Source organism: Alligator mississippiensis, chromosome 6 (genome assembly GCF_030867095.1).
Source record: "Alligator mississippiensis isolate rAllMis1 chromosome 6, rAllMis1, whole genome shotgun sequence".
NCBI lineage: Eukaryota > Metazoa > Chordata > Crocodylia > Alligatoridae > Alligator > Alligator mississippiensis.
The window spans coordinates 3,234,852-3,250,492 of NC_081829.1; the positions used below are offsets into that span (position 1 = coordinate 3,234,852).

At 62.2% G+C, this 15,641-nt stretch overlaps 2 protein-coding genes across 2 annotated transcripts; one reads left to right on the forward strand and one right to left on the reverse strand.

The window, feature by feature from the left end:
• Positions 1-6,023: 6,023 nt before the first annotated feature.
• On the reverse strand, positions 6,024-7,755 carry ZNF593 (zinc finger protein 593). Its single transcript, XM_006276784.4, has 3 exons — positions 7,515-7,755; positions 7,186-7,248; positions 6,024-6,572 (listed from the first exon to the last, which is right to left on the reverse strand). The coding sequence occupies exons 1-3, from the start codon at positions 7,709-7,711 to the stop codon at positions 6,443-6,445; spliced, it is 390 nt and encodes a 129-aa protein (XP_006276846.1). The 5' UTR covers positions 7,712-7,755; the 3' UTR covers positions 6,024-6,442.
• Positions 7,756-7,883: 128 nt separating this feature from the next.
• Positions 7,884-15,389, forward strand: C6H1orf232 (chromosome 6 C1orf232 homolog). The gene is made up of 5 exons (XM_019498922.2): positions 7,884-8,287; positions 9,097-11,234; positions 11,818-11,904; positions 12,704-12,801; positions 13,107-15,389. The coding sequence occupies exons 2-5, from the start codon at positions 11,148-11,150 to the stop codon at positions 13,408-13,410; spliced, it is 576 nt and encodes a 191-aa protein (XP_019354467.1). The 5' UTR covers positions 7,884-8,287; positions 9,097-11,147; the 3' UTR covers positions 13,411-15,389.
• The last annotated feature ends 252 nt before the right edge of the window (positions 15,390-15,641 follow it).

A 15,641-nucleotide genomic window follows, 5' to 3' on the forward strand; every position in this document is an offset into this window, starting at 1 on the left:
CTCTCCCACTCACACACTCAGAGCATCAAAATACAGTCTCAGTCTCTCACTATCACACACAGAGCACCAAAACACAACCAGAGTCTCCCTCACTATTACACACACACACTACCAAAACACAGCCAAGCTCTCTCCACACACATATGCACACACTTGCGTGCCGTGGTTCCCAGCCAGCCTCTCCCCAGCCTGGCAAGTCTGCCTTCAGGGCCCGGGCTGAGATAAAAGCCCCTGTGGAGGCTGCGCTGCACCCAGAGGATTCGTTTCTGTGCCAGACGCTGGACATGCTCCTGGCTCCAGCCCTTTGCTTCCCTGGGAGCAGGGGCGCCCAGTCCACGGTGCCCCCATTGCATCCCAGGGGAAGCTGCCTTGCAGCACGTGGCTGCCAGCCTTCCCAAGGGGCTGTGACTCGGAGCCGGAGAAGCTGACCCAAAAATTGCTCAGACTCACATGGTCCCTCGGCTCCCCTGGCTGCAGGGTTGGGCTGGACCCGGGGCTCCAGCATGCACTCTGACGCCCGGAGCGGGTCCCTGCCACTGGAAAGGAGTGGTCTCCCCTCGTGCGGGGTCCCTGGGGGCTGCCAGCTCGGGCAAGCGAATGCGGCAGGGAGAACGGGAGACCCGCGGTACCAGCTCGTGTTGACGCCGAGCGGAGCCAGCACTGAGCTCACGCAGCTAAACCGGGTTAAGGCCCGAGCAGCCTGTGACTTTAACCCAGGATAAGCGCGCTCACAGCCCAGGGTAAGCACACCTACCCTCTGCACCAGGACACGCGCTCAACCCCTCCTCTGCCTGGGTGCTGCTGCAATGGGAGTTAGCGAAAGCTGGGAGGGGGCAGGGGGTGCATATTGTCTAGGGCCTGGGTGGCACATCAGGGGCGCAGCTGGACCTGGGCCTGCCCTGGTGATGTGAATTTGGCTGGAGCATCACTGTGTGCCTCAGTTTCCCCTTCTCTGCTTCACCTCCCAGGCAGGCTGGGGATGCAAATCTGCCCACCTGCCAAGTGCTTGGCAGGCCCTGGAAGATGGCTCCGGTCCCTGACAGCAAGGTGCGTGGACGCGGCACTCCCTGGGGGCCAGCACCAGCTGTGACAGGCTCCAGCTGCTGGACTGGCCCCCCCGCCATGGGGCTGAAGGCTGTGCCGCACCTGCCTCTTGTACCATCCCTGCCTGCCTCATGCTCTAGCCATTGTCCCCCAGGAAGACAACAAGGGCCATTGTTCCCATTTTGCAGATGAGGAAGTGGAGGCTCAAGGCAGCCACGTCATTTGCTCCACATCCCACGACAGACCCAGCCTCCTGGAGGCTCAGCCCAGTGCTTGAGCCACAGCATCCTCCCAGGAGGGCATCTTTCCCACAATGCAGCAGGGGAGGCCTTCCCCTGTTGGTACAGTCGTCCTGGTTTCTCCGGATCCCCATCCTTTAACCCAGCGACTCTCAGGCAGGGCAGGCTGCAGCACCCTGGGGTGCCTTGAGACCCTTTCAAGCGGGGCTGACATCAGCACGGTTGGGCGTGCATACATGATTCGTGCAATATACGTAGAGATTTCACATGGGAACCTGTAGCGTTTAAAACGTCCTTCCCTGCCACGGGCTTGCCGAGTTCTTTGCAATGGAAGAATCGCGGCTAATTTGTCTGCAGTCAACAAATGAGCAAGAGCCAAGAGTTGGCATTTTCTGGGGGGAACCCGGAGTCAGCAGAACCCCTGCTTTAACCCAACCACTCGCTCATGCCCGGTGCCCTGCCCTGAGGCCCGGGCCTTCTGCAGAAGAGACTGGAAGTGACCCCAGACCAACATACCCAGAGCCCCACCCGTTACAACGCCCCTTGCCCTGCAGATGCACCCCTCCCGCGTCTCCCATGCGCTTGATGGAGCAGCGAGCGCTGATCTCCTGTGACAGCTGCTCCCGGGGCTGGCCGCAGTCGGGATCGGCATGGGGGTGGCGCATGTGCATGCGTGCAGAGGGAAGGCGGATATTTAACAGCTCCCAGCACAGCTGCCTGGGCGCCCTGGCACTCCTGCCGCCTGGCACGCAGGGAGCAGGGTCCAGTATTACAGGTGAGCGATATATCCGTTCCGGCCTGTTTCCCTGAGGGGGAGGAATTGCAGCCCCCTGGCCACAAGCAGCAGGGAATGGAGATGGGGCGGGGGATTGGGCTCCCCACACGCCCAGCTTAAAAACAGCCGTTAGCCATGGCCTGCGGTGGAAGGGACGGTGTCGGGGCTGGCGGGGGCACCCAAGCACGCAGGGCTGGGTCCCACAAGCACCCGTAGAGCTGATGTTTGAGCCAGGGACAGGGGGAAGTAGCTGCTGCCGGCCGACATCTGGGTGCTGTCAGCGGGCCCAGACCGTGCTCTGCCCCTGCGGCACCAGCCCAGCCCACCTGGTCTTTCAGTGCTGGCCGTCTCCCTATCGCTGCCAGGAAGCCAGTGGGAGCAGAGGCCCAGCCTGCGTATGCCGAGCTGTGATCATGCGGCTCCGACTCTTAACCCCAGCGTACTTCCGCCTGCTCCAGGTAATACTTGTGTCTCCCCTCACCCCATGATCTCAACCCCAGGGCTACCAGCCCCGCTGCTAGGGCATCCCTCACCCCAGCTCACCCTGAGGTCTCACGGCTCCAGGGAGGCCTCTTTGCTCACGGTCCCCTGGCCCCACTGCAGCCAGAACTGGAACCATTCCTTCATCGCATGGATCAAGGGGACTTGGGCTTGGTCACGTCCACCGCCAGAGGGTGGATGGGGCACAGGTTCCAGCTGGTTTCCACCGCCTGTTGGACGGGTCTGAGCAGGCAATGCGTTCTCCCGTCGCAGCTGCAGCTGTCTGGGGTGCTGGAGTGTGAGCCCAAGGACCGCCTGGTGAACCACACGGCCCTGCTCCTGGCCATCATGGGGCTAAGCCTGTCCTACTACAGCGTCCGGCAGCTGGCCAAACCAGTCAAGCCCCCGCCAGCACAGTGATGCAGGGAAGGAGCTCCAGGGAAGGAGCTCCCCAGAGCAAGGAAGGTTGCAACAGGGCTGAGGGGGGGAGCTGGGACTTGGACTCCCTCAGCAGGACAGTATCATGCTCCACTCCTGGTGCCTCATGGCTGGGAAGTGCAGGGGCAGGCTGGCCACAGCGCTGCCTCCTGGACCCTGCAGAGGCATTCCCTGGCCTGAAAGGTGCTGCTAGGCAGAGGCCCCACCATCCTGGCCCCTTCCCCCGGTGCTGGCTGGTGTTTCTCCTCTGCCTCCTCGCTGGCCCGTGAGCAGGGTGCAACACACTGGCTTTACCTCTTTCCCTGGACAACTGGATTTGAATCCTAACAGCCTCCCTGCTGTCCTGAGCACCCAGCACCAGTCTCCCACCCCATCATGGACAAAGAATCTGCTTTACAAGTGTGCCCATGAGCAGAGGGCGGAGAGTCTGGTTCCCCACAGCAGCACCATGCCAGCCCCATGGGGCCCCTGCTCCTGGGTCACACCCAGGCAAGACATGCCCCCAGGCAGGACAGGATCAGATGCAGTGGGATCAGCAGAGACAAGGAGGAAGGGAGAAGCCACTTCCTGCCCTAAGCCAGATGTTAAGCACCTCCTGGCTCCCCACGTAGCCACCAAACAGCGCTTTCCACCTCGCTGGACAGTCGCATGCTTGCGTCCTTCCCCACACCAGCGAGATGGGGTGTGACGGGTGGAATGAGCCCCCTTGACAGGCAGACGAGGTTACGCACAGTCGGCCGAGCACATTCACCAGCCCGCCCTGCCCTTGTGCGGCTCGGCCAGCAGCAGTGCATGGTGGGATAGCACAGCCAGTTGAAACGAGGTCACAGCTGCTTGCTGTTATATAATGGGGTGCACGGGCAGGATAGCTGGGACCCACATTACAGCACAGATTAGAACAGGGGATTTGAAAGGCAGGGTGGGCCTACGATAGCCAACGCGAGGCAGTAACGGGACCAGGATGCATTCAGGGTGGGAGCAGTATGTATCCCTACTGCAGCTGTGGTCTGCTGCAGGCTGCCGTCGTCAGCAGCAGGCTCCTCTTCACAGCCCGTGCCTCTCCAGAAATCAGAAACACAGCCAAGCGCCACCAGTATGGGAATGAACTGCTAACAGATGTTAATGAGCCACGGTTAGATTGCGATCCTTCATGGAAAGAGGGGAGGGGGGTGTGGGTTAACCCAAGTAAAATAAACCCCATGCTTTTAAGTGACTCACTTGTCTTCTTATCCTTTTGCCGTCCCAGCTTCATCCAGCCAGCAGGTCTCACGATCTCTGCTGTGTGTTAAGGTGGCTCAGGAAGGGAAATAAGAGCCTTTTAACAGACACTGAGCTCAGGCCTCTAGACCTGCTGCAATGGCTGCGCTGTAACTGGCTCTGCAGGAGTCTGCAGGGCAGACAGGGGCAGCCTAGTTTTCCCCTCTTCCACCATGCAGCACAAGCATCTGCCCTAACAGGGCTGGGGGCTTCCTCGGAAGCATCCAGCTGCTGTAAACGTATCAGATAAAAGTAAAAACAGCTGCACCAAAGGCTCCCGGGAGCAAGACGGGCAGCGTTTCCACTGTATGACCCCAGAGGGCAGCACCAAGCCACATTGCAGCGCTCAGGATCTCAGAGACGCACTCCCTTCTTCCTCTCTGGTGGAAGACATGGCTGGTCAGCACCTTTCAGACCTGCAACTGCCTCATCTATGCAAGAACGAGCAAGATCCCTGGTCACCCTTCTCTGAAGCAATGGATCTCCCTGGAAGAGTCTCCAAGGCCAGAAGGGGCTGGCTCCCTCCCTACCATGCCAGTGTCAGTCTCGCAGGCAATTTGTATGGCATCTAACATGGCTGAAGCATGGAGGCTGCTACCAGCAGGGATGGGGACTGGGCTCTCAGCTGACTCCTTCACAACAGCTGCCACGCTGGAGCAGGCCAAAGGCCAGTCTCCCGTCTCTGACTGTGGCAAAGAGCACCTGCTTGAGGTGGCACGAGTTGCAGGGGCAGCTTGTGTGCACAGCACACAGCAGACTGAGCAAGGGACAAGCGGTGTAGTGGCAGGTAGGGCAGGGAGCAGAAAACTAAGCAGCAGATCAGGCATGGGAAGGGGATCAGAGTGGCACTTGGTGAGGGCGTGAGGCTTAATGTGCGACATGCCTGCCAAGAAGGTCGGCCCCAACTCTTTTAGAGGAAAGGGACACATTCCCTCCATGTTCCCAGCAGCCATGGGTTTAGGCATGTCCTAAATCTGAGGTTACATCCCTGACTGTTGCATTTAACAGCTCCCATGACCCAGCCACCAGAAATGCATCTAAACCCCTCTGGAACCCAGTTATACTACAGACCTCCATAACACTCTGAAACAGTAAATATAAAAACACCCAAATAAAACCAAACGCCACTTCATGCTTGTTTTAAATCTGCAGCCAACAAAGAGCTGAGACCCAGTGACTGAAAGTTTCCCTAGTCCCTTTTCCCCACACCATTTGACTGATTTCTGTCATAGCCCCTCAGCTGTCTCTTTTCCAAGCTGAAGAGTCCTGGTCTTTTCATGTTCTCATATGGAAGCTGCTCCACAGCCCCGATCACTTTCAATGCCCTTCTCTGCAACTTTTCTAGCCCTGCTGCGTCTGTTTGCATGCAACGGATGTGCCGTGGATTTATAGAGTGCCACAGATGGAAGAAGCCCGATATGGCACATTTCCAGGACAGGAAAGAACAAGATAGGAGTATGACAAGGACACAAGGAAGTGGCTCAGGGTGTCAAATGCAACAGATCTGACCAAGAACAGACCTTGGGGGAATTTAAAGTGACCAAGCCCAAAGCTACTCTCATTCCTTTCTTTGCTTCAAGGGCCCTGCAACTTCTTAAAGTTGCTTGCTGACAATTCAGAACCAGCATCTTCAGAGTAAGAGCTTGAGACAGAGAGAGGCGGCCTCATCTGGAGAAGCAGCTGACAGGGGAAAAGCTGCTTCTTCTAGCAATGGGGTTGGTCTCCTTCCCTAAACCGAGCCCCGATGTACAAGCCAGGACGAAGCCAACAAAGAACATTCTGCTGCTCAGTTAGCGGTCGCCAAACAGTTTATTTGAATAATTGGATGGGCAATTACAGAGCTCAAACTGAGACAAGAGCCATTCTGCCCCCACTGCTTTAAAAACACCCGATACATAACAATCAAGTCGATATCACAGCAAGAAGCAACTGCCCCTTTTCCCAGACCTCAGGCTGCCCTCTACGTGCAGCTCTGCCAAGAGGAACACAATGCCCAAGTGCCTGGTCAAAGCACTCCCGCAGCCAGCTCTCCCCTCATTCATTTCCTAGGGGGAACACAGAAGCCGATTGCTATGGGAGTCGGGGTAAGGCTTGGTTTTTAGAAGCACTTGCCTAAGTCAGGACAAAGCCCCATTTTGTGGCAGCGTCTCATCAAGGGCGCTGTCCAACACATCAGAGAGCAGCCTCCGTGCCGTCACGTCCACTGAACTCAGCTGGATTCTTCCATCTCAAGTGGCTGAGTCTGTACTTCGATCTTCTCCGGAGGGATGTAGGAACCCATCCCAGCCGCCCTCTCTGCTTCCTCCTGGGTATACGGCTCCTCACGTAGCTCCTTCAGCCTAGAAAGGAAAAGAAAACCAAGAGAAACTCTTGAAATCCAGCGGCAAGGTCCGGATGAAGAACCTGCTGCGGAAACCAAGCACCCAGGCAAGTTAGCAAGCAACGAGTCCTTGCTGCCAGCTGCATCTGGACAAAGTCTGAGGGCTGGCACAGAGCTGCAAAGGTACCCAGGACGGCCTAAGGGAGGAGTAATAAAACTCCCTATAAAAGATATACAAGTACTATATTAAAACACACACAAGGGTCACAACAGACAGATCCCAGAGCTGGTAGAAAGTCACGACACCGAAACCTCCTCCGCTGGAGGGGCGAGCGAGAGGGAAACGGCCCCTGCGGCCTCTCAAGAGGCACCTCGGCCACCCGCGAGCGGGCGCACCGGCACCGCGCCTCATTAAAGCTTAAAAGGCCGAAGCGGGCGTGAAACCAGGGTTTAGCACCGAGAGCTGATCCAGGCACCGAGTTAGCTCCGCTACCTGCGTTACCCAGGGCGGGAGGACGAGCCCCCACGACAGAGAATCCCGGGCGAGATGGATCTACCCGGCGGACATTTACACACCTGCGCCCACACCCCCGTTAGCAACGACTGGCGAGGACCAGCGCCCCCCCCATCACCTTCTCTTGTGAACTTTGGACCGGAAATGCTGCGTCATGCTGCTCAGGTCCACGAAGTAGCGCCTGCGGGAGAGAAGGCGGCGGCTCAGGCAGGAGCCGATTCTGGGGCGGAAAAGAGCGGAATCGGCTCGGGGCGAAGGGCGGGGGTCGGGCCGCGGGACCCCGAGGGCCGGGCCGGGCCGGGGCGACACCAAGGGCACGACCCAGGGGGTGGGGGAGGGGCTGGGCTCCCCACGACCACGGTGACGTCACGCGCGGAGCGGGTCTCGCGGAGGACAGCGCCACGCGTGGGCTCGGGAGGGGGGGTTACGTCACGCGCGGGGACGCACGCGCAGTGCAGGCAGTAGAACCGGGCGCTGCCGGGCAGGTCCGGGTCGGGCTCCTGGTGCAGCAGCCGCGCCGCCTGCTCGGGCCGCAGGTCCGCGTGGATCTGGTCCAGGTCCTTGCGCCGCCGCTTGGTTTTCCACTGCCGCGCCAGGGAGTGCGCGCGGTGCGAGCCCGTCCGCCGCGAGCTGCCCGGGGCCATGGCAGCGCGGCCCGACACACGGGGAGAGGAGGCCGCTTCCGGCCGCTGGCTCTGACCTCATCATAAAGCGACCACTTCCGGCATGGCGGAGTAGGCTCAGTGCGCATGCGGGGGAGGACCCCGGGTGGGAGGGGGAGTGAGCAGCGCTCAGTGCGCATGCGGGGGAGGACCCCGGGTGGGAGGGGGAGTGAGCGCTGTGGCCCCGCCCCCTGCCCGCTGACTCCCGGCCCTGCTGCAGCTGCAGCTGCGTCTGGGGTGGAGCGCGGCCCGGGCAGCGAGGCCCTGTGGGCAATGGGAGCACACGAGAGCGGGATCAGGGCCCGGGGGACCCCCTGGTCAGGCCCAGGCGTTGTCCTGCAGCCTCTGCTCCCTGGGACAGGCCTTGTCTGTGCCCCCTGCATCTGGGCTGCTGCCCAGCGAAGAGCCAGGAGCCTCCCTCCCTTTGGAGGAGGGGGCAGTGGGCACCGCCCAGGGGTCCAGAGCCCCCGCCAGCCTCCTTCCTGGTCCTGTAGCAGACGGCCAGCTTGGCCAGGGCCCAGGGGTCGTCCGGGGGCCCTGTCATATCATCCGACCCAGGTGCTGTGTTCCTGTGAGGGTGCAGGGAGCTTCCTCGCCCGTTCCCAAGCTGCCCCGGCTGCAGCCCCTGCCTCGGGCACGGCCGCAGGGAAGGGGGAGTTGGGTTCGCACCCCCCTCTCCTTCCTCGAGTGCCGGCACAACCGCCTGCGCCGGGCTGGGCCCATGGAAACGAAGCGGCGGGGTGTAATTCCATCGGGGGGATCACGTTGCAGCTCAACACTGATTACCGGCCAGTCGCTGCAGAGCGTGACCCCGAGCACTGGGTTTTGGTGGCAGCCGATCCTTGCGGATGGGTGGGAGCCCAGGGCCCCTCTGCCCGCAGCCAGGAGCAGCCCGGTGGGACTTTTGGCAAGAGAAAAGCATGAGCCCCCGTCTCTTGGCTGAGGTCCCACGCATGGCTTGGCCTGCATTTTCGCTGCAGTGGAGTTGGATGAGCGTGAACCCTACTCCCCCTTCCCTGCAGCTGTGCCCGAGGCAGGGGCTGCAACCAGGGCAGCCTGGGAAGCTCCCTGCACCCGCATAACAACACAGGAGCTGGGTCGGATACGATGGGCCCCGACATGGCCCGTGACCACCCGGACAACCCGCCCGGCCCTGGCCAGGCTGGCTGTCTGCTACAGGACCAGGAAGGAGGCTGTGGGGGGGCCCTGGACCCCTGGGCAGTGCCCACTGCCCTACCATCCTATCTAGGGGGGTCAGTGCAGAGGGGAAACAGAGACTCGTGGCCTGCAACAAGGGCTGGGTCACGAAGGGCCCGGGGATGTGGTATCCTGCACTGAGGCATCTGGGGCTATTCCTGTGTCCACAGCTTCTGACCCCAGAGTGGCCTGGTGTGAAGGACGGGTCAACTCCATGCATAAGACTGCTGAGAGAGACGCGCAGATAACGATCGTTCGCCCCCACGCTGAAGACACGATAGCCCTAGAAGGAGCCGCGCGCCGCCTGTGTCCGCAGCGCTCTCAGCGGTGCCGGCCTCAAGCCCACCCGGCCACGCGCCGCTCCTGCACGGGCATCGAGCTCAGAGGCAAGGTGGCGAAGGCAACCTGGGGCTCTCAGAGTCTCGCTCTCTAGGGCATCGAGCAGGTGGCTGGGGGCACCCTCTGGAGAGGAAGGCTCCCTGGGGACCTACAGAGCAGTACAGACACCTCGGTGGGGAGCAAAGCACTCGGGGAGCAGGACTGACTCCACTGCACATAGCCAGAACCAGGTTTTCATGCCGAGGTCGGATGCACCCGAGTGCTAAGGAGGACGCCCGGCCCCATACGGTACACACAGGAAGAGTTTGATGGGAGCTGCTGTTCCTCCACCCGCCGTCCTGGGCGGGGAACATCCTTGGCGATAGCATTTGCTCGGGGGGAGCAGATTCTCCTGCAGCGTCCATGGGCCAACTGTTGCTCGTGCCCAAAGTTTGCTTTATATATTTTGGGAGGTAGAAGCCGCATGCCATCAGAAACATGCCCCCCTCCACCACGCTGGGGTCAGTGGGGCACGGGGAAGTCTCCCCACTCCCCGCCCAGCACACCATGGGGCAGGAGGTCGATGGTGTGACCAGGGGAGGGGGTTGAATCTCTTGAAGAAGCATGGTCACATGGCGGGGGTTTTCTTACGGGTACTGCTGTGCTGAGCCGCGAGTTCTCAGCAGGACCGAGCTGCAGCAGGGCTGATGTGGGCACAACGACTAATAACGTGGATTTATACACTGAAGATACACTTGTCAATCCACCACAAAAGAGCCGCCGGCCCTGCGCCCGCGATCACGTTACCCCGCTGGGCTGGGAATCAATAATACATACAGCCCCGGAGCGCGGCGGATGGGGCTGTGGTGCTAACGCCGCGGGCAGGCATGGCTTGAGTGGGTACGAAGGATGAAGACCCCTTTGCACACCAGCTTGAAGGAGCCTGCCACACCACAGCGCTGGGACCCTACCCCACATCCCTCTCCTGCCCATCTAGCCCCTCACCAGCCCCTTGCACCCATCTGCCCAGTGGCGCGTGCACGGAGAAGCTGGCAGGCGGTAACCGAATCCGCAGCCGAGCAGAGCTGGCTTTGGGCTCCTAAGGAATAATTTAGCTGCCAGAGGCTATTTCCAGCCAGTTGCCCAGATACCGTGTTCCAGGCGCACGGTCTCCGCCGGCATCGGTTACCAACTGCAAATAATGAAGCATCGCCCGAGTGCCAAGCTGAGCGGGGAGGGGGGGGGTCTATGCAGGACCCTTCATGGGGAGAGCCTGGGCAGGACTCCCGCGGGCCTGGCAGGTCCCCATGGGAGCGCCCGCAGAAGCAGAGGGACAGGTAACAGGCCAGAGACGCACCTTAGTTGCCGAGGGACATGGGTGGGTACTGAATGGCCCTGTGGGAGTGGGAGGAAGCAGGGGGTTGGGGCCCTGGACAAAGCCCTTTTGGGACCAAGGCCGAGGGGTTGGGTTAGGGGCACAAGGCAGCCTGCCCTGGGAGCCCTGGGGGCAAGCAAAGGGCAGGAGACACCCCCGGGGTGAAGGCCAGCAGCCCCCCCCAGCCTGGCCCTGGTTCGAGGAGCCCCTTGGCAACGTGAATCCACCTGGGATCGGGTTCCTCTTTGTGCCCCGAGCTGCACATTGAAGGAGGCATCTGCAATTTTAATGAAGACATCGGATCCCGGCGGGCGGCAGCGGGGACGGGACAAGCACGCAGCACTCAAGACCTCGCAGACCGCTCGGCTTGCCCAGCGTGGAAGTGCGATGGGCACCCAGCGCTGCCCCCAGCGTGCCGGGCACAGGGGCTGAGCGCGGCCCCGCACGGACCCACCTGCCAGCCGGTGCCCAGAGCCTCGTGCCTAACGCCCACAGCCGCGCCGGAGGGCCAGTGCGCCCGGAGCCACCATGACTCAGGGCTTCTGGAGACTCTACAAGTCCAAGGTGCTGCAGACGCTGGGCAGCGAGGAGCCGGAGGACGAGTTCAAGGAGGAGGTAGAGGCTTCCTGGGTCCCGTGCAGTGGCCCACCGCCCCCGTCAGCAGCTCTGCTTGGATTTCCCCCAGTCCAGGCTGGGCTCTGCCTTGGCACTAACAAGCCCCAAAGCAGGTGGCTTGAAGCATCTGGCATAGGGGTGGGAGGCGAGGGGGGTGGATCGGCTCACCTCGATGGGCACAGGCCCTATGAGGCATCTCCTGGACATAAAGGATGTGTGCCCGGGGCCTGGGGGAGGACCGCAGGCGGACCCCTGCCTGGTGCCCTCCTACAAGTCCGGGTCCTGGGTCGTGCGATGGGGAGAGACCCAGCTCCCGTGCCCAACTAGCAAGCTCAGGGTCAAAGAGCAGTGAAGACTCGGGGCATGAAGATGCCCGGGGGCCGGCTGGGGCAGTTGGCCTGCCCTGTCGACGTGTCCCAGCTGGCTTCATCCAAAGGAAGAGCGGGAACCGGGTGAGGCACGGGGCAGCCGGTGGGTGGCAATGAGGAGATGCTTGCAGGGGCGATGAGACTCTGCCCCTGAAGCCCCGGTGCTCCCACCCCGTCCCCGCGGCCCCGCAGCTGACGGTGCCTTTCTGTTCCAGAGCGACAACCCCGAGCTGGTGGAAACGGCCGAGGCCCCGGTTTTGACGGAGGCTGGAGCAAACCCCGTGGCCCAGCTGGCACGGAGGGTAAGGGCTCCCATCCCATGCACCCCCCAGCCCAAGAGCTCCCCAACCCGGCGCCAGTTACCTCCAGTCTGGGCGAAGCTTTGCAGACATCTCTATTGAGATGGATCCGCCCGGGAAGCTCCCTGCCACGGTGCAACGGGCAGAGGAGGCCAGATGCAGACCGGGGCACAGACAGCATCAGCCTTACCCGGCACCACGGCGGCTTGGGCTCTGTCCCCACTAGGGATGGGATGCGCCATGCAAGACCCTGTCTTCCAACTGTAGAGCGGCAGGCAGGGCTCAGGGCAGTGCCAGGAGACGAAGGCACCTACCCGGGGGCATTAACAGAGCAGTCAGTGGGGGTACAGCAATGGCAGCGCGTCCTGCCCAAACCCAGGCTCTTCCACTCCCCTGCATTAGCGCCGGCAGGTGTGGTCCCTTCTTCGGGCACCTGGCGGAAGAAGGGATCTCAAAGGAACCAGCTCCCTCCCGCAGGAGAGGGCCGAGGCCCTGCGGCCAGGGCAGAGCCCCACGGGGCAGGGAGGTGGTGGCTGGGGGGAGAAGGCGAATGCAGGTGACAAGACTCTCTTTCCCCCCAGCTCCCGGGGCCCTGCCGCTGGGGTGGGCGCACCAGTGAATATAGAAGTGCCGTGTAGCCCTGAAGAGCCAGGGTGCAAGGCGCTGTATGAACCCAGGGGCTTGCTGAAGGCTCCTGCCAGCTGCCCCAGGGGTGCTCGGTGCCAGCTCCACGCACAGGGAGCCGAGTTGCGGGTGGGAGCTTTGCTGATGGCAGCTTCCCACCCCGCTGTCCTGCCCGCAGGTCCAGGGAGCCGGCGCCAAGAGCTGGAGGACCTTCTCGTCGCTCTTCAACAGGGAGGATGAGCACCAGCTGCTGACGCCCGAGCCCTGCGCTGACCAGTAAGCTGAGCCCTGCCGCGCTGGGGGGGCGTCTCTGGAGGCAGAGGGGTGGTGGGGTATCGGGGTGAGGGCTCATTGGAAACCCAAGCCTGCAACAGCCCTGGATGCTGGGAAGGTGCCTTTCCCAGGCAGCCTGGGCTCCCCCAGGCTTGCTGCGGTCCTGTCCTCCAGGCCACGCTCCCCTCGCCCTGCTCAGAGCCAGCGCCCTGCCATATGCGCTGTCTGGGATCTTCCTCCCCTGTGTGTGCGGAGAGGCTGCCCTGCCCTGCCCCGACCCGACCCTAAACCCCGTCCCTCGCTTCCAGCCCCCTGGCAGCCAAGCCGGCAGAGCTGCCACCGTCCGAGAGGAAGGCCTCCGGCTTCTGGGACATCTTCGCCACCAAATGGCAGCAGACCACCGTGCCGGACAAGAAGGGCGCGCAGCCCGAGTACAGCAAGCCCGCGGGTGAGGATGCCACTGGGGCGGCCGGAGAAGCCCTGAGCGACGAGGCCGCCTACCCCAGCAATGGCAGTGACCTCCGGGATGCGGAGGAGGGGCCGTTCCGCTGGGGCCTTCTGGCCAGCAAGCTGGCCGAGATCCGGAATAAAACCCCCTCCAAGAGCAACTAGGGGAGAAGGCCCAGCCGACGGACAGCCCCTGCAAAGACTCCCATGGCACGGCCAGGGGCAGGTCTCCCCTTCCCCCCCTCCCAGACTGCCCCCGGGAGCTGCGGGGCTGGGACAGGACCATCCAGCATCAGGTAGCTGCTCCCCCGACCCTGGAAATGAGCGGCATCGTCTCCCAGGCTCGACCACCTTGCCTTCCCCGTCCTCGGCACTGTATTGGCAGCATCACCGTTTGAACAAGGCACTGGGATGCCGGGGTCTCCTCCCCGCTAGGACATGGCAGCCTGCAACCCTCTGCAGGGGCTTTGCAAAGCAGGGAGGATGGGCACAGCCGGCGAGGGCTGCAGTCTGGGCGGGAGAAACCTCTCACGGCTCGACCCTGAATGGGCAGGAGAGACCGAGAGTATCCCCCTGCCAGTGTCCCACGGTGTGGTGCCCAGGTCGTGCCCCTGGGGTGGGAGACGCGGGGCCTGACCCCAGCCAGCTCCTCTCCCTGCTAACGGGGCTCTCGCTCCTGTGGGAATCTCACCCACCGTGAGACGGGGAGAGGGGATCGTTACAGGGACCAGCTTTCCAGAGCCAGCCCCCTTTACCAGCTGTCTCGAGTAGGTCACCCCAGAACTGAGGCCCTGGCCACACTTTAAAGACTCGTGTCACAGGAGCTGGGCTTCGCTCCGGCACCGCACTGGAAGCGAGAGCTCCGGCGGGTGCTGATGGGTGCTGGGACCCTGCCCCCTCCAAAGGGGATGTCTCCAGGGCCACCAGTGCCGGACAGACCCCGGGTGACTCCCTGAGCACGACCCTGTATTTGTGCAGCTCCGAGCTCCCTCCGCGCGCCAACAGGACTTGCCTTGTGCTCTGCCAGGCGGGCAGGGCAGGCCACGTCCCTGCTGCTGTGGTTGTTTAACACTGACACTGTCCTTTTGTGGTGAGTTGCGGTGGCTCCGTGTCCTCTCTAGAAACGCGGACGGTTCCACACTCGGGGCCGGCTCCAAGGGGCCCTTCTTGCACCGTGCGGGCTGGGCGTGACGCCCCACTCTCCCGCGCTGCAGCAAAGGCACCAGCTTGTGCGGGTGGTGCTGCTCGTCTATGGCCTTGCAAACAGGTTGGCAGGGAACTCAAGCCCAGGCAGGCAGAGCCCTGGGCAGGGGCGGTGCAAGGGAAAAGCAAAGGCCCCAGCATCACATTGTGGGTGCCCAGGGGCTGGGACCCCCAGGCCGGGCCCACCAGAGGCATCAGCGGTTTCACGCTGCTAAGAGCTGGTCTCCTTCCCCCTGACCCAAGACGAGCTCGGCGCTCTCAGCTTGGTCCGCAGGGAGGCAGTGGCTGCAGGCACTAGAGCGTCGACAGAAGCTCTGGCACGGGGTCAGTTGGCCCCTGCCCGCCTGGCAGACCAAGGGCAGTGTGTACAACACGCGTCAGACATAGGTGGTCCCTGTGCTGACTGCAGAAGGCCACAGACCCCCAAACTCCCCTCCCCGCGCTCTGCGAAGACGACCTCCAGCACCTCTGCTGCAGCCCCATCTCCCTCCCACCTTGACACGTGCACCAGAGACAGCCACCGGCTGCCAGCACTTCCACGGTGCTGGAGGAAAACCTAGGGTATCACCATCATTACCCCAATGCCCCGAGTTTATGCACAAGCAGTCCTCAGCCTCCTCAGATGCCAGCTGCCCCCTTTGGAAAATGCCAGCTCGTGGCTTCCACTGTTTTTTGGTGGCAGCAGAAAATACAAGAGCGATTCGATTGCAAAGAACTGCGCAAGCCCGGGGCAGGACGGGTCGGACGCCCTGGGTTCCTCCCGGAGCTCTCCGAGCTTGGTGTGCAAATGCTGCGTAGGAGCCTGCACACCTATTAGTGCCAACAGCGTGTGGTTCCCTTTTGAGGGTTTCACGTGCCCTGCTTGGCTGAGGGGGAGAAATGCTCCTGGTCCAGCCACCTCTGGTAACGTTTGCTGGCATTTCCCAGCTCTGAAGGGTTTGGGCTGGATACATGAGGCCCGTCGGGGCTAGCAAAGCTCCAGCTGGTGCTATCATGAATGGGCCCCCGGCGCACCGGGGTCTTGGACCCTCTCCCGGGCTCCCTTCCAGCCACCTCCTCCTCCCTGCAGCAGCTGGGGGGAGATGCAGGACCTGGGCTCCCAGGCTGCTAGCACCTGCCCCCGGCTGGGGCAAGAAGGGGCTTGTTCTAGGGCTTGGTTTCCCCATTGCTTCCCAAAAATCCCTGCCAATGCA

Excerpts from the sequence above, each read along its gene's own strand:
- C6H1orf232 (XM_019498922.2), top strand. The coding sequence starts at position 11,148 with ATGACTCAGGGCTTCTGGAGACTCTACAAGTCCAAGGTGCTGCAGACG. Across the intron at positions 11,905-12,703 it reads TGGCCCAGCTGGCACGGAGG|GTCCAGGGAGCCGGCGCCAA; the intron begins GTAAGGGCTCCC and ends TCCTGCCCGCAG. Across the intron at positions 12,802-13,106 it reads CCCGAGCCCTGCGCTGACCA|CCCCCTGGCAGCCAAGCCGG; the intron begins GTAAGCTGAGCC and ends CCTCGCTTCCAG.
- ZNF593 (XM_006276784.4), bottom strand. The coding sequence starts at position 7,711 with ATGGCCCCGGGCAGCTCGCGGCGGACGGGCTCGCACCGCGCGCACTCC. Across the intron at positions 7,249-7,514 it reads TTCTACTGCCTGCACTGCGC|GCGCTACTTCGTGGACCTGA; the intron begins GTGCGTCCCCGC and ends TCTCTCCCGCAG. Across the intron at positions 6,573-7,185 it reads TCCAAAGTTCACAAGAGAAG|GCTGAAGGAGCTACGTGAGG; the intron begins GTGATGGGGGGG and ends TTTCCTTTCTAG.